This window comes from Chelonoidis abingdonii, chromosome 1 (genome assembly GCF_003597395.2).
Source record: "Chelonoidis abingdonii isolate Lonesome George chromosome 1, CheloAbing_2.0, whole genome shotgun sequence".
NCBI classification, from domain to species: Eukaryota; Metazoa; Chordata; order Testudines; family Testudinidae; genus Chelonoidis; species Chelonoidis abingdonii.
This window is the reverse complement of record NC_133769.1, coordinates 235212018-235232750: the sequence shown is the minus strand read 5'-3', so window position 1 is coordinate 235232750 and position 20733 is coordinate 235212018. Positions and strand designations below refer to the sequence as shown.

At 43.7% G+C, this 20733-nt stretch overlaps 1 protein-coding gene across 1 annotated transcript; it reads left to right on the top strand.

Moving 5' to 3' along the window:
• The first annotated feature begins 203 nt into the window (after nucleotides 1-203).
• On the top strand, nucleotides 204-13673 carry LOC116824462 (MSL complex subunit 3-like). Its single transcript, XM_032779768.2, has 10 exons — nucleotides 204-350; nucleotides 3065-3147; nucleotides 5687-5782; nucleotides 6107-6207; nucleotides 7718-7806; nucleotides 8705-8827; nucleotides 9289-9449; nucleotides 12325-12483; nucleotides 13010-13272; nucleotides 13591-13673. Exons 1-10 carry the CDS (start codon nucleotides 252-254, stop codon nucleotides 13656-13658), a joined length of 1242 nt encoding a protein of 413 aa, XP_032635659.1. The 5' UTR covers nucleotides 204-251; the 3' UTR covers nucleotides 13659-13673.
• Nucleotides 13674-20733: the final 7060 nt, after the last annotated feature.

Here is a 20733-nt window from a genome sequence, read left to right as displayed (position 1 = left end):
GGGGGCTGAAAATAAGGCAGCTGGACCGCCACCTCCAAGGGACGGTGACTGGCACACAGAAACGCTCACTTTGCACCACACGTCAATCATGCAGCCCAGGGGAGCAACACCCGCTCCTTGCCCCCACCCGTCTCCGTGCCCACGGCGGGGCCCCTCCTCTGCGGCGCGGGGCCCCGGCCGGGGGGCGGGGCTAGCTCAGGCCCCATCCCCGGAGGGGGCGGGGCTTCTCCACGCTTCGCCATGACGAACAAATGACCGCGCGGGGAATGAGATTGAAGTTCCAGCGAGGCGAGCGCGTTCTCTGCTTCGAGCCCGACCCTACCAAGGCCCAAGTGCTCTATGATGCTAAGGTGACCCGCCGGCCGCGCGCGCGCCGCTCTCCAGCCCCGCCCCCCGCCGTGCCGCGGCCTCCTCGCGCGCCCTCTTCCCCGCCCCCCCACGCGCCGGCCCGCAGTCCGGCGGAAGCGGTTGCTCCGCCCAGACGCCGGGGTGGGAGGTGTGTGTGAGACACGAAACAGGCCCCGCCTCCCCCGCCTGGTCTGGCCCAAGGGGCTCCTGGTCCCTCCCCCCATTCCCGCTGGCTCCGCCGGGCGCCCCCGTCTCTCTTCGCCGAAGCCTCGGGCCGGACCGCCTCCGCCCCGCCCCCGGCGCGGTGCAGCGTCATACCGGGGCCTGGCTGCTGCCGCGGCCCGACCCCGCTAGGGGGCAGCAGCCCTCTGCTTCGGGCAGCCGCCGCGCTGAGCCCCGTGTGCTACTGGGCCCCTTTCCCCGCCGTGCTGAGCGGCTGGAGCCCGGCGGCTCCGATCCGGACGCGCCGGGGTGTCCGGGCGCCCAGCTCCCCTGGGCGTCAGTCGGGGTCCGGCACTTCAGTACCTTGGAGCACTGGGGCCTGAGGCCGCCAGCGAAGCGCTTCGCCTGCTCCGGGCTGTGTCCCTAACTTGGTTAACATCCTTCCCCGGGCGGATGTGCTCGGCGTGGGAGACGGTGGCAGCTGTGTGGGCTGCCAGTCACGGGCTCCCTCGTGTAATAAAAGTTGTGAGCGAGGAGATTCCCCTATCACAGCAGGGCTCTTCATATCCTAGAAAGAGGAGCAGTGTGAACGGGCCTGGACAGACACGCGCCCACCCGCAATTCCTTGTGCACCTGCAAAATAGTCTGCCCTCTAGAGTTCAGTCCTATGAGCCTTTAATAGGTACAGTACTGTTAGGGAGCCCTCCCTGCTAAGTGTCTTAAGTTTGGACTTCAAGTCAAAGGTGCAGTTGAATTAAGCAGAAACAGAGTGGGTAAAGTGGCAGTGTGTGATGAATTACATAGTGTTGGCTAAGTGGTTGATTTCTAGGCATTCTGACTTTAAAAAAAGGTAAAAAAGAAATGTAATATTGGTTTTGGGTGTTAACTAAATAACACTGAAACATCCTTTACATTAGCTCCTAACTCAGGCTATGTAATGGTGTAGATTCTTGTCTTTCCAGTTTCAGGGACTTCAGCAACTTTGGTTTTTTTTTTCATGACACCCAAAGGATAGTTTCAAACCTTTAAGTCCAGTTTTAATTTCTGTGATAGAGGACTTTTCAGTTTCTCTCTTTGATGACTGCCCTTTTAGTTGCTATAAGAACATCCAGGCTTGTATGTCTGACCTGATCCCTTTAGAGTTTCATTGGGATAGTTGCCTGCAGGAGTTCCTTAAAATGGGTGTTGCAGAGTTGTGTATTATTTTGTTAATGGTCCCAAATGTATTTGCAAAAGATATAGAAAAACAAAAAGACCCATACTTTTCTGTGGCCCTGGCTCCTTAGCTGGATCACAGCTCCTATGATGGACTGCGTTGATTTAACTGGTGAGAAGACTACAGTGCATCATAGGGGATGTGTTACAGGTCTAGTGAGGGAGCCAGGCCCATAGAGGAAAATGCGGGCATGAAGCACCTGAACTACACAAGGCACTGCAACAGCACAGGTAGATACAAATTAATGTTGACCTAAAACAAAATGTTTTGGTTCAGTTCTGCAAACCAAAATATTTAAATGAAACTGAATATTTAGTTTCTAATTTCCAGTGGAAAATAGAAAAAAATCAGCAAAACTGAAATTGTGGAAGCTGCATTTTATGCCCAAAAAAACCCAAACAGAAAATTCCAGGCCATCTCTAGTTAATATAATTGATTTGATTATTGTGAGCATTGTGGAAGAGATGAGGTTTCTCAAGGGAGTTTCCTATATAACACTCCTGATATGTGTGGTGTGTATGTTGAGTGTGTATTTAAGTCTTATGTGAGGCACAATTGTCCAGACTAGATTTTAAGTTATTTGGCAAGATTTAAGACAATCCTTCAGTCTTCTAGATTGTAGAGTTTTTTGAGAGATATCAAAGTGAAAGTACTTTGAATTCAAGTCTGTTTATATGCGTAGATGGAATTGCGGTACTAGATGGAATAAAAGGGCACTCTGTGAGGGGCTATGGCTGTATTAGCTTTTAGTGTCAAGAATATCTCCATTCTCAAAATCTGCCGTGTTATTTCACTTGGAGTTCAGTTCAGACATGCGCAAAGCTCTGTTCTTTTAATTCTGCAGTTTAGCCCTACGTGCTGTTCACGAGAAGAGTGTTCAGTAGTTTTAACTAAGCATTTGTTCTTCCTTCTGTACCATAATGTTAGTCTCTTGTTTTGAAGGTCTGCAGAAGCAACTCATGAAGGACATAAGGCGGCCAAATGTGCAAATCCACAGTGTTCCATCCCTCTTCTTCAGAGCACTTTTTGGGATGCTTTGGGATGGATAGGAAATGAGGATAAGGCAGGACCCATTGGTAGTCTCTTCAGTGTCTAGATCTCAGATCAGTACACAAACATTGTCTATCATCTTTGCTGCTCTTAGTAGTTCCATGGGCTCAGGAGAAGGTGCATGATTTCCTACAGTATGGATGTTCAAAGGCAATTCATTAGGTTTCCATTTACTCAGAATTATCCATTCCTTTCTTGTGCCCACAAACCCATTCCTTAAACACTCATTTCTATAGAAAGTGCACTGTAATCTTTGTATCATGCCACATTCTTTGTTTTCTTTTTCAGATTGTTGATATTGTTGTTGGAAAAGATGAGAAGGGCAGAAAGATTCCAGAATATTTGATCCATTTTAATGGTTGGAACAGAAGGTGAGAATATACAGTGCACCATTTTATATAAAAAGTTTTTGTATTTACAAAATCTTTTCAGTGACATGCTGTAGCCTACAGGATGGTGTAGGCTAAGAAATAAGTAGAAGTTAGGTTTTGGGCCTAAATTAGCATAAGAGTAGAGGAGTATGGGAAATGGAAGTTGCTGGTGTAAGGGAAATGGAAGTTGCTAGTGTAAGGAAGTTGGAAATAGTGTTATGGGTAGAGCCCTACCAGTTTCACAGCTGTGAAAAACACATCACAGACCGAGAAATAAGCCCTTTCCCATGAAATCTGATCTCTCCAAAATCAGCTGGACTGGGGAAGGACAGGGTATGTCTTTCCCCTGCACAGCCGTTATCGGATGGAGATCAGACCCACCTCCAAGGCAGTACAAAAGTGAGGTGTACCACCCTCACTTCTTCGGTGTAGCAGCCCCAGTGCTGGGCTCCAGGCGTTCACCTCTTGCGGCTCTTGCCAGTGCTCGGGCACCTGGGCTGGGGGCTGCTATCGCTGCCCGCAACTCCTGCCATGGCTCTGGGCTGCTGCTCTCGCTCCCACCCCCTGGCAGCTCCTGCTGGGGCTGGGGGCTGCCCAGGCTTCATCCAGAGCTCAGAGACCTAGGCTGGGGGCTGCCACACCCTGCAGTTCCAGCACCTGCAGGTCCTGCCCAGCTCGCCCTACCCCCTCATTCCCTCCATGGCTCCTTCTGGGCCTCGGGGCTTCCACTCCTTGTAGCTCCTGCCCGTGCTTGGTGACCTGGCGTGGGAGTCCACAGCTCCATCCACCGCAGCTCCTGCCAGACTCAGGACTGCCCCCTGCCCACCATGGCTCCTGCCCAGGCTCAGGGGCCTTGATTGGGGGCTGCCACCCCCTGCAGCTCCAGTTGGGACTCGGGACTTTCACTCTACACAGATCCTGGCTTCTGTCCCCCCTTCCCTCCCTGGCTTCTGGCTAGGCCCAGGGCTGCTGCCCCCCATGGCTCCAGCTGGGCCTCGGGGTGCCCTGGCTCAGGGCTGCTGCCACCCAAGGCTCCTTTGTGGGCTTCTGGCCACCCAGGCTCGGGGATTCTGGCCCTCTCTTCCTGGCTCCTGCCCAGGCTTGGTGCTTCAGCCCCTGCGGCTTCTGCCGGGGCTCAGGGTGCCCGAGTTTGGGGCTTCAGCCCCCATAGTGCTTGCTGGGGCTTGGGGCTTCCACCCTGTGGCTCTACCAGGGCCCCCATTTCTGAAATTTTCTGGGGTGTCTAGGCATGGGCCCCATGAGCCCATGCCTTGATTCACCGCTGGCCCTGACTAGCTTCTAGGAGCCCCTAGTTGGGGCACTCCCAGCAGCATTGGGGTGATCGCACCTACTTCCACCTCCAGGAGTCTCCTCCAGCTGCAGGAAACTCCGCAGCTGCTGCCTTCAGAGATGATCTCTGAAGGCAACACAGAAGTGAGTATGGCAATCCTGCAGCCTCCCTACAACAGCTTTGGGCCTCATCACAATCCCCTTTTGGATCAGAACCCCCCACAGTTACAATGCAAACATCTGAAATTGTGTAATTGACCAATTTTAAGACCCTGGGGATAAGAAATTGACCAAAGAGAACCTTGATTTTGGTAGGACCCTAGTTATCGGAAAGTAAGAGTTAGGAAGGATATGGCCCAGGGTTATGATACCATTATGTTTTGGTTATTATTCGTTTGAGCAAGGTTTTTAACGAGTACTTGTAAAAGTTGTGAATGTTTTATTAAAATGCTATCTATATTGATAATATAGGAAAGACATTGACGCAGATGTTAATGTAAATGATGTGTAATATAAAGAGCCAGTAAGAAGGTAGTTTAAAGTTACTTAGTATTATAAATGAGTATAAAAGGAGTAACCTTGCTAAATTTCAGGAGATCTCCAATTAACATAAAAATGGCACTGTTAGGTTCCAGGATTATAAAGCTGTATTTCTCTCTGTTGTTGTACCGATTACCCATTGATAATATGAGTGTAATTATAATTGTAGTATTTGTATTAATTAGAAACATTTCAACATAAAGATTACTATACCTTCATAGGAAGAAATAATACTATAATGAAAAAGGAGGACTTCAGTTATCTTTATTTTGTGAATACTTTTAATAAATGCTTTCTATGGGACTAATTCATTTATGTTGATATATTGGTTTATGGCCCTTGTGTAGTTGGAAACTCAAACTCTATCTCTGTCATAATCTGAGTTGCTTGATGGTGAAGTCTGAAAACATTCTGATGTTGACAGAATATTCCTTAATATTATCTTGTTGCTTCAAGTACTGAAACTTATAAAGTTAAGGAGAAAGTCTCATTCTCTCTCTCTCTCTCATTTAAAAGGAAAAATAAAGCCAAAGGATGGTGCGAAAAGATGCAAGTCTACATCATACATCACTTAATTCCAGATTTTGCTTCTAAAGAGCACTAAAATATTACTTTGTAGATGACTGTAAATCTACATTTGTCATTCAGTATTTATTGGGAAAGTCAGTTTCTATTTATTAACATTTTTTTTCTTTTGCCCCATATTCAGCTGGGATAGATGGGCAGCTGAAGATCATGTTCTTCGTGATACAGACGAAAACCGCAGATTACAACGTAAATTGGCAAGAAAAGCTGTAGCTCGCATGTAAGGAATACGTTTATCTCTTGCCTTCAAATGGGCTCTTTCTCCAAAAACAGATATCTGTCTGTAATACTTGCTAGCCTTTTATGGCAGCAGAGAAGAACAGGGTGGCAGGAGTATAGTAAAATGTAAAAACATTAATGTGTCCACCACTGAATATTGTCCCTCAAGTAAATTATCGTTGAAATAATAAATACAATCACAAACACTCGTCTATGCATATTTTATTCTTGCTTTTGCATATAGCATTGCTTCTTATGCTTTGGCAGCAGTAGTAAACAAGTGAAGTAATGACAGATTGAACAATTCACTCAAATTCTTCTTTAGGAGAAGAAAAGGAAGGAAGAAGAGACATTGTCGGCTGCCTGGTGTTGACTCTGTGTTAAAAAGCCTTCCTGCTGAGGAAAACGATGAGAGTAGTGAAAATTGTGAGTTGTCTTCTCTTTGATTTGGTGACTACGCTTGCATCATGTTATTTACAAAATTAACTTATTAAACCACTGTAGGATCTCAATTTTACAAACTTCAATCTTCTGAACAACCAGTTATATGAACAGTTTTTCCCGAGTAGATGGAGAGGGGGACACACATAACGAAAGTGATGTTGATGAGGATCAAGTTGACATCCCTTCACATTCTGATGCCTTCATTGTGTTGGTAATCACTCTGCAGTGATTTGAAGGACAAGAAAACAATGGAGGGCACCATACTGCAATGTATCTTGTATCTACTGTAAATTGAGATGCTCAGTTTTATGAACTCAATCCTCAATTCATTCATAAAACAATTTTACTGTAATTGTGCAAACTGAACAATCTGATTTGCTACTGGGTTTGGTATTATAGGCGTGTAATAGCACTGGCTAGAATGTTAATATAACCATATAAAATATATTAATATGTTTTGTGTAAAAAATGAGCAGATGTTACACCAAGATATCCTCCTCCTCTCCCTACCCTTGAGGCAGACAATACTCTTTGCTTCACCCTCATTCAGCTCTTCTGGGCACTCTGGCCTAGATTTTTAAAGCTATTTAGGTGTTGCTGCTCTCAGCATGTCAACGTATAATTGATTTAGGAGCTTAAATCTCATATTCAAAAAGGGATTTAGACATGTAGTTGTTGCGATGCAGAGAACAGCAGCACCTAAATATATTTAAAAATCTGGCCTCTACCCTTTGATCTGAGAGTAGTGTTGCTCTGTCTGGCCCCAGTCTCCCGTCGTCCTTGCCTTGCTTGCGCACTTACCGTTTTGGCTTGTCCTGGTCTTCTGGGCAACAGGATTTTTCCTACCTGCATGGTAAAGAGGTCTGTTTCTTGCCTTCAGCATGTTGGTGGTTGTTCCTGGCCTCTTTCTTCTATCAGCCATCTAGTCCAGGGCATTTTTCCAGTAACTTTAAGGTCTGTTTGTATTGTTTTGCAGTGTCAACAATTCATTAGTATGCTGGCCTTTGTCATTCCTCTGATTCAGACATCTTTACACCATTATTATTTACCACTTTTTCATTTCAACAGTTGGTATAACTTGTTCACAACTTGCATTTGGGCATATGAAGTGATATTTATTTAAAAGCTTTTTCTTCTTTTTGCCTTTTTAAGCTGCATACTGTAATCTTTTGCTTACAACGAGAGGCCAGTGAAAATTAAGAGTTACTGGTTGTTGAAAAATTTTGTGAATTTGCATATATTGGGGAATGTTCATCAATTAAAGTTGATATATGAACATTCTGTTTGTTTGAGGTTCCTAACTATTGCACACTAAAATACTTAAAATATTCCTTCAGCATTTCTAGTTTATACCTGATTACAAAAAACAAACCAAACAGCCTTGAATTAAATGTTACAAAGTGAAAAATTGTTGGGTATTAATCTCTGTCCAATGTAATATGCAGAATAAATTTGTTAAATATCAAAGATAACTCATTTCTCTCTTAAACAGCTATAAGTAGTTCTTCTGATGACAGTGATGAAGGAACCGATGAAGAAATAAAAAGTGAAGAAAGTGATCTTGAAGAGAGGACAGACATGGTATATTCCTATGAGCTCCCTTGATTTTAATAATACTTAGTACTTTGCATGATTGAAAACTGGGAAAATTGAGACAGGTTAAATGAATTAATTGCTCAAGGCCATGCAGCATGTAGTCATAGGGCCAGGACTAGAACTCATGATTATTTGACTCTTTAACAGAGATCTTATTGTAGTAGAGCTATTCAAACTCCTAGAAGATGTTTTATTCCCTTATAGATGGCATTGATCTCAATACAAAATGTATTAACTTAGATTTGTTCCTCTCGTACTATTTCCACTTTTAATGTCTGCCAGCAAACAGCACTACCCAGATTTATAGTTAGTGTAAAATGTTACTAGTCTCCTCAGGTGAAGCAGATTCTAATGCCATCAGGATTTTAATGGCTGATGTACAGAGTTTCTTTAAAGAGGGTCTACCAACTTGAATTAGGCTAAAATTTAGACCTATTTATAAGAATCTAAGACCAGTAGAAATATTTCCACTGTACAAAAACGTCTGTGGAAACAGGTGTGTGAAAGCTATTTATAATCTAAACACTGCAGGAGAGATGATTTGAAAGTGAAATTGGTTATAAACAAACAAAAAGTGACCTGGTTGATAATTTTAATTATTATTAAATTTAAATTTAATGTGAATGAGCAAAAAGCAAACAGGAAAACAGTGAAAAAACAAAGAAAATTTTTAAAACAGGACTTTCAAATAAATTGAAGGTGTTACTGGTAACACAACTACAACTACATTGTGTACTGTTACATGTATTTTACCATACAAGTAATTAGATTCAGTTTCTATTTCACAGAAATTTTAAAATTTGATCTAGTTTTGCCTAAAATACTACAGTAATTAACTAGTAACACTAATCATTTTTTCTTACACTGATTTGTGCTGTTGCAGAAAGAAGAACAAGAGATTCACAGTAAAAGGGATATGGAAGAAAGAGCAATAAGTATAGAAATTCCTGAGGTTTTGAAAAAAAAGCTTGAAGAAGACTGTTATTATATTAACAGGAGAAAACGGGTATGATTGGCTAAATGAGGGAGAGTATAAGAAAAATACCTGAAGGCAGTCAAAAGTTGTTAACATGTAGTGATTTCCATTATTTTAGCTAACTTGCTTTCACAGCAAAACTTCTAAGATTTCAGGGGATAAGGCTTCTAAATTACTAGAGTACTGAATTAACTATTGTTAACTATATTAATCTGTAAAATGAGGGATCACATCTTTATTTGGTTTTGTTTTAGAAAACTTGGAATAGAACATAGAGCTAATCCCCTTCTATCATATTTATGTTCCCCAAAACTGGACACACAAGGGATTGAGCAAAAGTATAATTTAAGGAGCAAATTTGAAATATATGTATAAAGTTCTGCTGAATAGGCTAGTTAATTAGGCTAGGCAGTGGGTCACAAGTTAATGTTATGGCTCATTGCTTAAATCCATAATTGTATTATTTGACAGTCATCAAATTGTCTCTTCAGCTAGTGAAACTGCCTTGTCAGAGAAATATAATAACTATCTTGGAGTCATATGTGAAGAATTTTGCCATTAATGCAGCGTTTTCAGCTAATGAAAGATCTCGGCACCATCAAATGACTTCACATGTCAACATGAACCTTCATTATGTCCCACCAGAAAAGAAGTAAGTCATGTCTAACATTTTTTGGGTGTAGAGGAAGAGCAGATTTGAATTTCAAGCCCAAGTTTTAGGTGTGTGCTTTTGTGCCCATCCGTATACAGTGGACTCATACCCCAGTGTATAAGACAGCACAACAGTATCAGGACAACTTTATGTTTAGAGATGAGAACATTACTTTTATCCAAAGAGTTGATGTTGGAGTTGCTAATAATAATACAGGGATATTACCACAATATTAATTTAACCATAAATTCCTTTATTAAGTCCAAAGGCCAAATGGTATTTTATACAGTTGCTCTAAACATGCCTAACAGCCCAAAGGATGAGCAGTCACTGCACCCAAATACAGCAACAAAGCATTCATAAGCGTGTGATCAGTATACTTACAGATAGTTTCCCCTACATTTGGCATTCTCATCCTGATGTTCTTCAGCATGATCAGGTAGGGTCTGACAACCCTCAAATTCATAACTTTTTATACCCTTCCACAAACAAATGATGTCATAGCTATTACTACTTTAGCTACCAAACAATTTGAGACAGTTCACCCTTATTTCCAGTCTTAATCCAGACAAGATGTACAGCCTCCTTTTTCCCCAAGGCCTCTCCTCCTTCTTGCTGACCAGTAGCTTTTTATTGTTGCACCTGGGTTCACATGGGACTTTACTTTTTAAAGTAATACTGGTTTGTGGGATGGGAAGCTCCATCCTGGCTCCTTCTTGGACAGATTCTCTCTTATTTAAAACCATCTGCAGTCACCCCTTTTGGTAGAGGTCCTCTTTTTAGAGACTTCACCTTACTTTATTAGTTATTCTTTGACCGAACATCCTCCCTAGTTAATTTCTTTTGGCCTTAGATTATTACTTTCAAGACCTTCTTTCTATTTGCTAGTTAGGTCCTTTCATTACTGCACATATATTTCCTTAACTGAATTTAAGCTAGCTAATTATTTATTTTGTATTTATTCTACATTTACATTACAATAAAACATTACTCTCCCCTTCTGTCACATAAGTCAAGTCTTCTATTTTAGCCATTTTGTTAAGAATTTCTGTATATATGGTGCATTTTCACCTCTACAAGACAAGAATCTAATTTTGAGCACTAAGGGGTACCTATCTTCCACTGCAGGGGCTGGTGTGAGATACCCCCTGCTGAAGTAAAGTTAAACTTTGAGCTTTATGAGTTGACACGTGGTCAGGTTATAGGAGCACAAACTCCAAAAGTGCCGGTGTATCACAAAATGCCTTCAGAGGGCACCAGTTACAGGCAAGTAACTTTCTTGTGTGATTAGGCTGCCAAATGCTCTTAATCTCAAGCATCACTATGCAGTGAAGTTAAATGTGTGTAGTGATAAAACCATTCATACATGGCATGTTTGTGATTTTTTTTGAAGCGTATGATCCCTCCTGCTCCGGGGTTAACTCCTCTTAAAGTAACAGTCCGAATGGATGGGCTGTCCTATTTCGGGTTAACATTGGGGTGTAGTCTTTAATCCTTTTAAAAAACAAACAAACTTCAATTTGTTTTGTCACATTCTGTTTTAGCAATTCAGAATTGTCTTATTCCCTGCAGTGCTTCAGTTTGTACTATCATGTATCATTCACTATTTTGACAGGATGATACTTAGGTCCTTTTTGCAGTACAATATCCCAAACCAGTGCTTATCATGAGACATCAGAAATAGGAACAGAGAACTAAATGTACTTTTTTATTAATTTAAACTAGTATATGTGTACTAATTGAGACTATTAGATTTTTAAATGTTGATTTAAATAAAATAAATTACAGCTAATGGGAGCTGTGGGAAGCACCGGGCCAGCATGTCTCTGTTGCCCGCTGCTTCCCACAGCTTCCATTGGCCGGGAAGGGTGAACTGCAGCCACTGGGAGCTGCGGGGTGCCATGCCTGCTGACTGTCAATGTCAGCAAAATGTTTTACTGCTCGCAGTCAGATTATCCTGATGGGCTGCATGTGGCCCGTGGCCCACTGGTTGCCCACCATGGCTATAAGTAGTAACTTCAACAATTCCAGGACTCTTTGTCACTTACAAGCAAATTAAGGTCAAGGGATTATCTGCCACCTAAATTAGAGAAACTTCATCCTCCTTACTGTTCACAAAGAGTCAACTAAATAATGAAATGGTGTGCACTGTTTGAAAAACAATGCTTTCCCAAAAGCTGTATTCCTTTGTCCTTTCTCTCCCATACTTTTTCACACCATTCTGTGGTCTGTTTATGTGAACTTACAGGTATTTCCTTTGGTGTCTTTATTAATGGGAGTGTCCCAGCTTTTCACCCAGATTAACACCACCCATGTGAGATAGAGTTGCCCTATTTTGTAGATCAGGGGTGGGAAATTTTTGGCCTAAGGGCCACATCTGGTTGGGGAAATTGCATGCAGGGCCATGAAGCTAGGGCAGGGGCCTGGGGCGCGGAAGGGAGTGCGGTGTGCAGGAAGACTCAGGGCAGGGGTTGGGGTGCAGAAGGAGATGCAGGGTGCGGCAGGGGGCTGAGAGGCAGGAGGGGTGCAGTAGGGGTCTCAGGGCAGGGGTGTAGGAGGGGTGCAGCAGGGAGTTGAGATGCAGGGTGCAAGAGGGTTCGGGGTGCGGGCTCTGGCCCAGTGCTGCTTTCCTGGAGCAGCTCCAGGGTGGCGGTAGCCCACAGTAGGGCTAAGACAGGCTCCCTGCCTGCCCTGGCCCCGTGCCGTGTCACTACCAGACGTGTCAGCACCATGTCCCTGTGGCCCTTGGGGGAGAGGGGGGCAGAGGGCTCCATGGGCTGCCCTCGCCTTTGGGTACCTCCCCCGAAGCTCCCGTTGGCCGCGGTTCCCTAACCTAGAACTGAATCCTCTCCCTCTTTTTCAACCTTTTCTCTAGTGTTGAGTTATGTAAAGAAATGGTGGATGGACTGAGGATAACCTTTGACTTCATTCTTCCATTGATCTTGCTCTATCCCTATGAGCAAGCACAGTTTAAGAAGGTGACTTCATCCAAATTCTTTCTTCCAATCAAAGAAAATGCAGCAAACACTAACAGGTAAGTTGGATAGACTCTGAATTGTGTCATGAGGCAGTAAACATATTATTTTGTTGAGCACTGAAATACATTTTGAAATAGATAGGGTGATTAATCATAACGTTGCTTTTGTATTTCAGAATCATTTTTATAAAATCTTGAACTTTCTTCCAACCATTGTTTTTGAGGGGGTTTTTTGTCCTGGTTTGGAATTTTTGTTGCAACCAGAAGGTTAACTTAACCTTGGAAAGAAATTAAGGTAGAATTAAGTGGTATAGAAGGAAACTGAAAATTTGGGAATAGATTAAGGTTTACATTTGTTTAATTGGTGTAAAGGGCTTCAACATTTGAAAAATAAGTACTTATATTTGGGGAACTCAACATTTTAAATAAGCCACATTGTCCCCCAATTTTCAAAAGGAGACTTTAACCCTAATTTGGAAAATTATTTAGCTAGATCCGAGAAGACAGGTTTGTTTGTTCTTTTAAAATCTGGAAAGCTGTTCTCTTTTATAATTATATGAGAGGCTTTCTCCTCATTTCCTAGAAATCAGGAGGAGCTATCCCCGAGTCCACCTCTGCTGAATCCACCAACTCCTCAATCCACAGACAGTCAGCCTACAACAGGAGAGCCAGCAACACCCAAGAGGCGAAAAGCTGAGCCTGAAATACTGCAGTCTCTGAGGCGTTCTACACGTCATACGTCGAACTGCGACAGGTTGTCAGAAAGTAGTGCATCTCCACAACCTAAACGACGGCATCTTGATACACCTGCTTCAATGCCAAAACTGTTTTTGCATCTGGAAAAAAGTAGGTTTCAGTTTTATGATATTACTGTAGATCACAACACCTTTGTGGGCTGCGGAACAAATATGTTTGTCTTGAGTAGTTCTTTATTGTCATATTAACCTTTTGCCTCTAATTTTTTATGTACAAATGGGAAATCTGTAGTGACTGTTGGGGGAGTTTTAAGCAAGTAATGGAAACTGGGCAGAGAATGGCTTTTGTGAGAATCATGGGAAAGACTTGGAAGTAGGTAGGACCAGTAGTGGAGAGGTGAGACTGTAGTAAAGGGAGAGCCAGCTAAGTGAGAAGACCCTGAGTGGTGACTGGCCTACTGTCACACAGAAGCTGCAGCTGTGACACATGGTAGAGAAGAGGAGATGAAGCTGCATGCTGGGGTTGTGAAGAGGTAACTTTTTAGGGAGTTAAGGGAGAAGAGCTGGTCAGTATGTTCCGTTTGTTTAGGTAAGGGCGAAGTACTGAAATGTTTTTGTTTGCCAGCTTTTTCCAGTGTGCTGAATTATACATACTCTTTCCAGTATAACTGTTTCATGCACAGAAGAGTTTCTGTTCTGAAACTTCTTACATTTCCAACACATTATAAATAATCCATTACCCAGTATGAAGGATCCTACTGTTGTCAAGAGGTGTTGTTAGATGCTACCGGTGTGGTGCTCTGCTTTGCTTTTTCCTTGTTGGTATCACTTGGCTGCGTGCGTGTGTTCCCTCTGTGTGCTGCCCCAGCTTTGCAGATAGCTGACACAGCAGGCCCGAAGAGAACCCCCAATGACCACAGAGTCTAGTAAGGTACGAAGGCACGTCGGCCAGGTTGCTGTAAAAACTATAACTTTTAAAACAAAGAGAGAGAGTAGAAGTGAGGAGAGGCAGGGGAAAAAGGGAGAGTGGGTGAAGAGCAACCTAGGAAGGTAGGGAGACCTGAGCCAAGAGAGATTAACTCTATCAGAGTATTTGAAAGTAACGGGCAGCAGCAGCAAGTTTAGCACACTGAGAAAGCATAAAAAGGACAAAACTTAACTGGTATGTAAAAATATATGAGAAAGAAGGTTATATTTTTAGATATGAGCACGGAGTGTTACAGCAGACAGCTCGCTTACTTACCAGATCAGCAGTCGGGGTCACCAGTGTTGTCAAGAGGTGTTGTTAGATGGTACCGGTGTGGTGCTCTGCTCTGCTTTCTCCTTGTTGGTATCACTCGGCTGCGTGCGTGTGTTCCCTCTGTGTGCTGCCCCAGCTCTGCAGATAGCTGACACAGCAGACCCGAAGAGAACCCCCAATGACCACAGAGTCTAGTAAGGTACGAAGGCACGTTGGCCAGGTTTATTGCCGTATTGGATACAGTAGTATTTCCCTGTAGGTTTTTTAGCCTAACTCAGGGCATACTGCAAATATGTACCCACGAACAATGGACTCAGCTCAGTCAGTGTTAGGACTTTCCACTGCCCCCTAGGCCGGGCAAAGACACCACCCCAGGGATACATTCTTATACACAGGTACAAACAAGTTACACATCACTCCTGACGTATTGAGGTGCAGGAGAGCAAGGTACAACCCCTCTACGTAGTAAGGTGCCGCCTCTCACCTTGTGCATGTTGGTTTGAACAAAACAACTCTATCCATCATATTACCTTTTTGGCCCTGTCATTGGGATGGGATAGCCTGTTCCTTGTTATCTGTGTGGAATGTGAATGTTCTGATCTCTAGTATTCAGTACCTTTTAGGTACGTATCTTCTTGCAGCATCAGCCCTTTCCTTGCCAGCTTCTGTGAGCAGAGCCTGCTTCTGGCTCACAGCTTAACTTTGCTTTATGTTAGCAAAGTCTTGACCATTACTTCAGTTCAGGCCTTAGGCCTCATACCAGGCCTCTGATACCAAGGTTTATATCTTAGGGCCTCCTCTTACTACACCTACCTTACTCTTGTCCCTCCCAGCCTCCCTTTTAAAAATAAAAAAAAATAATATCCATGATGTCAGAAATAGGAACTGTAAATTGAGTTGAAGAAAAACTTTCTCCCCTCTCTCTGTCCTGTTCACTAATTACTTTTGTCCTTCTTAGCTAAAACCTTCTATATTCTGTATGGCTTCTAAACTAATAGGTACGCTTCATTTTATGCCACTTTGTGGGCAACAAATGAAACTTTTTACTTATTCACACTTTCACTAGTAGAGGGCATCTCATAGCTCATTACACTTGATAGATGTATTATTGTTCTTGTAGGCTGTCTCAGGTGATTGCTCATCCCACTAATGTGGGAGGAGGGGAGGGTGTCCACTGGGACTCAGTATTCTTGGCAGATTTTGACTAGTCTGGGAACTTGTGGGTGGGGAAGAAGAGTTGCAGACTAATAATTGCCCAGTGTTCTGGGGTTTCTGCTGGCTGGCTATAGCGTGAAGTGCTCTGAGGGTCTGGAGTCTGTAATAGGCAGCCACAAATAGCTCTGTGCCCACCAGATGGAAGGCCACTTGGATTGTTCTGTAAGACACACTGAGTGAATAGGTTTACACGGATTTGTCTGAAGCGGTTGGTTTAAAAACTGGTTGCCTGGCTTTCACATGATGTTCAGCAGCTTTGAAAATCAGGCTAAAGGTTTTCAACTGAGCTTTCAGGTGGGGGAGGAATAGCTCAGTGGTTTGAGCATTGCCCTGCTAAACCCAGGGTTGTGAGTTCAGTCCTTGAGGGGGCCACTTAAGGATCTGGGGCAAAATCAGTACTTGGTCCTGCTAGTGAAGGCAGGGGGCTGGACTCGATGACCCTTCAGGGTCCCTTCCAGTTCTAGGAGATAGGTATATCTCCATTATTAATTAAATTTCTGATGGTTGAGTGGTACTCACAGGAACAGTTCTTCTTAGTTCAAGTCTGCACAAACTGCCTCATTCACATTGTCCACACGCATGTGTGACTTTTCTGACCTTGTAATTCATTTAATTCAGATATTTTAAATGAGATTTGATCATCTGGAAAAATTACTCTAAAAATGAATTCCATGTTGTTGTCTGTCCCAAAGAAAAATTAGGGAACAGGGTCATAAAGTCATCATTTTTCAGAATAAAAATGCAGATCTGCTCTTTCTTTTTTTTTTTTTTTTAATATAAACGACAGAGTTCTTGTATATATTCAGTCATATAGGTAGGACCCTACCATATTCACAGCCATGAAAAACAAGTTACAGACCATGAAATCAGGTGTTGTCTCCCCCCCAATGAAATCTGATCTTTTGTGTTCTTTTACCCTATACTATACCAATTTATTGGGGGAGACCAGAGTTTCTTAAACTGGGGATCCTAACCCAAAAGAGAGTTGCAAGGGGGAGGGGGTGTCACAAGGTAATTTAAGTGGGGGATCATGGTATTGCCACCCTTACTTCTGCACTGCCTTCAGAACTGGGTGGCTGGAAAGCGGCAGCTATCGGCTGGACGCTGTGCTCTGAGGGCAGCGCCCTGCCAGCAGCAGCGCAGAAGTAAGAGTAGCAAAGCCATACGGTGCCTCCTTACTTCTGCACAGCTTTCTTCAGAGAGTGGCGGCTGACTGAGGGCCCAGCTCTGCCGGCAGCAGCGCAAATGTAAGGGTGGTGATACCATACAATGCCATCCTTACTTCTGTGCTGCTGCTGGCAGCAGACTGCCTTCAGAGCAGGCCTTCTGTCCAGCAGTCGCTTTTCTCTGGCCACCGAGCTCTGAAGGCAGCGCCAGCACCTGTAGCAATGCAGAAGTAAGGGTAGCAGCATCGCAGCCCCCTCTGCCCCCCACTTCACACAATGACCTTACAACCCTGCCCGATTCCTTTTTGGATCAGGACCTCCTATGATTACACCTAAAATTTCAGATTTATATAGCTGAAATCATGAAATTTACAATTTTAAAAAATCCTATAACTGTGAAATTGACCAAAATGGACCCTGAATTTGGTAGGGCCCTACATCTAGGCATACTTTATTTTTATCCCTGGTGAATCAACACAGCTGCGGGAGTGAACTGGATACTTTTCTGGTTGTTTTATAACTAGAATTATTGACAGTTCCAGTGGTAGGACGATCTGTGCAAAACTCGTCTTCTAATTATTTCTCCTGTTAGACCACTGCCTCTCCAGTAAAGGCAACTAAAGACAGCTTTTTAGTCTTTTAGCAGTAATAATAGAACCAGAAAGAAAACAGCTGGACTTTAACATCACGATTGAGTTTGCAATGCTGTCTGTTAGAAAACAGTTGTAAACCTGAACAAATTTGATCTGGAAATTTATTTGGACACAATGCTTTCACAGCTCTTCAATATGAGTTCTACAAAGTAATTTGTTTTTCTAGCATTGACCTTCTTCTAAAGTATTGCAAGAATGTTTCAGGACTGAAGGCTGAAAAGCCAATGAGTGGGCTGGGGGATTGGACCAAGCCCTGGAACTCTTCTCGCTTAAACCCATCTGCCTCACTTGCCACCCCCCTTGATAACTTTACACAAAAGCTGCCAACTTTACTGATTGGTGCAGGTCAGAACTGAAGGGGCAATGATGTTTTGTTTTTGTTTTTTGTGGGCAGATTTGATAAACTCGTGATAGGTGTTTTGCATATTCAGTTTGTTCCTGTGTTTAAAATTTTAAAGGTTTTAGCAGCAGGGGTTGACTCTGTTTAATAGTTGCTGTCATGGTACAATTCCCCACTCTGAACCTTAGCGTCCAAAAGATGGGGTACCAGCATGAAATTCCTCTAATCTTAATTACCAGCTTAGAACCTGTAGCGCTGCCACCAACCAGGAATTCCAGTGCCTGGTACACTCTGGTCCTCCCCCAAAACCTTTCCTGGGGACCCCCAAGACCCAGACCCTATGGATCTCAACACAAGGAAAGTAAACCCTTTCCCCCACCGTTGCCTCTCCCAGTCTTCCCCTCCCTGGGTTACTCTGGAAGATCATTGTGATTCAAACTCCTTGAATCCTTAAACAGAGAGGAAAATTCACCCTTCCCGCTCCTTCTCTTTCCCCTCCCATGACTCTTCATGAGAGAGAAAGTAACCTGAACACCCGAGAGAAATTAGCCTTTCTGCTCCCTTCCCTCCTTTCTCCCACGCAGTTCCCTGGTGAATTCCAGACGCCAGTCCCTGGGGTCTCACACAGAATAAAAAACAATCAGGTTCTTTAAACAAACTTTTAATTAAGAGAGAGAATAAAATATTTGTAAAATTTAAAATGGGGTACGGGTCCTTTCAGCTATAGGCAACTGGGGAATACCTACAGCCTAAAGTATCAAGGTACAAAGAAAATCTTTCCAGCAAAATACCAGTTTGAAACTCCTTTCAGCCAAATGCACAATTTAAACTCCTTCAGCCAAATCACATTTGCAAATAAAGAAAAAAACATAAGCCTACTCACCATCTAACCTAATACTACTATTTGAATCTATAAGAACCTGTATCAGGGAGATTGATGGGAAATCTGGTTGCACTCGGTCCTCTGAGCCCAGCAGAGGAACAACAACCAAAACTAACACACACACAGAAACTTCCGCTCTCCAAGTTGAAAGTATTCCTGTCTCGTGAATTGGTCCTCTGGTCCAGGTGAAGTCAGGCTTACTGAACTTGTAACCCCTTACAGTCAAAAGAATAAAAGTACTCTTTCTATTAACTCCTACCTGTCTGTTTTATGACAGCTGCGTAAAGAAACTGACCTTCTAAGCTGAAGGAAATAAACGCCTCATTAATGGATCTTTGTAAAAGTATTTTCTATTCACTTTTTGAAGAAACGCCGCCATAGTGGTCGTCACACCTATCACCTCTGACTTCCTAGCAAAGAAGGAGTGCAGTAATTTGCTGGGTCTTTGAAGGTAGAAGAAATAACGAATTCATGAGGTAACAGCTATGCTGAAGAGGCAATCTCCATAATTGGTGCCCCAAACTGATGTTAATTTATGCTGGAAAAACTTGGGACCCTGTAAATGCAACAGTTTTAGCAGGGGGGGGGGGGGGGGGGGGGGGGGGGGGGGGGGGGAGTAGCATCTTATAGTGCAGAAGTAAATAAGTAGTTCATTACTTATTGGTTTATATGGCTAGTTACCAGTCGCACATACCCGAAGACGTTCTTTTTCATTCTGTGGCCAAGTGCTTTTGTGCTGTCCAACATTACTTAAAAAAATCAAAAGTCACTTGAAGTAAGTGTGTGTGTGCATAATATAACCACACAGCCTCAGAAGGGCATTGGGAACAACACCAGAGCGCCAAAACAACCATTGCTCAAGATAGAGCAGTCGCCAAGCCAAAGGTTAGACAGACCAATCTGAGCACAGCCTGGAGTGACTATAGGAAAGCAATATGACTCAATGCCGCAACACGTGGATCTGTGAATGTCTGGCGCTAATAAAGCCAACAGGAACTAAGGTGACCTTCTAAGCAACTCAGTGGAACTAATGGAAGACACATAGAAGTCACTGCAAGCAATCATTCACAAAGTGGCCCAGCAGTCGGAAAATATACCCAAGGTGATGCCACTGGTCCCGGCTGCTGTTCACTGGCCCATAGGCTTAACCCTCAGCAGATAATTCACAAGGACGGATACGGGTAAGTTAAAGATGGACTACCATCAGCACCTCCTAGATGGATGGACATACAAGCGGTATGCTAAAATGAACGAGACATCGAACTCGCTAATCCGACCTGACGCGGATCTACAGTGAGGATTCGGGATGTCATTGACTGGAGAAGTGTGGCGGATGGAGTGAAAGAGAGGGAAAAGGAGTCATGAACTGAGGGGTGGAACGAGCCCACGGGCCTACATAGCAATAACATCCCAAGACATACAGACCAGCTCAAGACGTTGGCATCCCCCGCATCAATGGAAACCACGAGAGGAAAGCAAGGAAGACAGCAAACATCCAAGTAGTCACCAAAGGATAAAGACAGTCTGAAGAGCAGCCCAGTGGGAAAGAACCAAGATTCCACGCCAATCAAACGAATACTGCCTGCGTCATCAGATACCCTGCCGGTATATGAGCTGCCAAAGGAGGACAGGAGGCTGCCGATGTGAAAACCGAAGCTCCTTCACAATAGCACGAAAGATTCCACCGCCCAAGTCCAACACCAGAGACTGTATACACAGCCGGGAAGAAAGGCGGGCGGGCTTGGTGAGTGTCAAGGCCACTAAAATCCTGATGAAACCGGAACATCCAGGAGTACATCAGTAAGATTGGCCCCAAAGAATGAGCTGCTGAGAGAAAATGCCTGAGCAGCAGCAGACCGGGAGAAGACCCAAAAGCAGAAAAAAAAAAAAGAAGTGCAATGGCAAAGACAAGAACGCCTGCATGGATTACCGACAGATCTGAGGTTGGCTGACATTGCGAAATCCTACAGTGGCTGGAAAGGGCTGACTAAAAGACAGCACTGGAGGCACTGATCATCAGCAGCATCAGGAACAGGACTGGAGCAGCCAGATCCATTGAAGGCAGGGGTCTACCAAAAGCTAGAGAGGACCAAGGGGCAGACTGTTCAGTGAGGC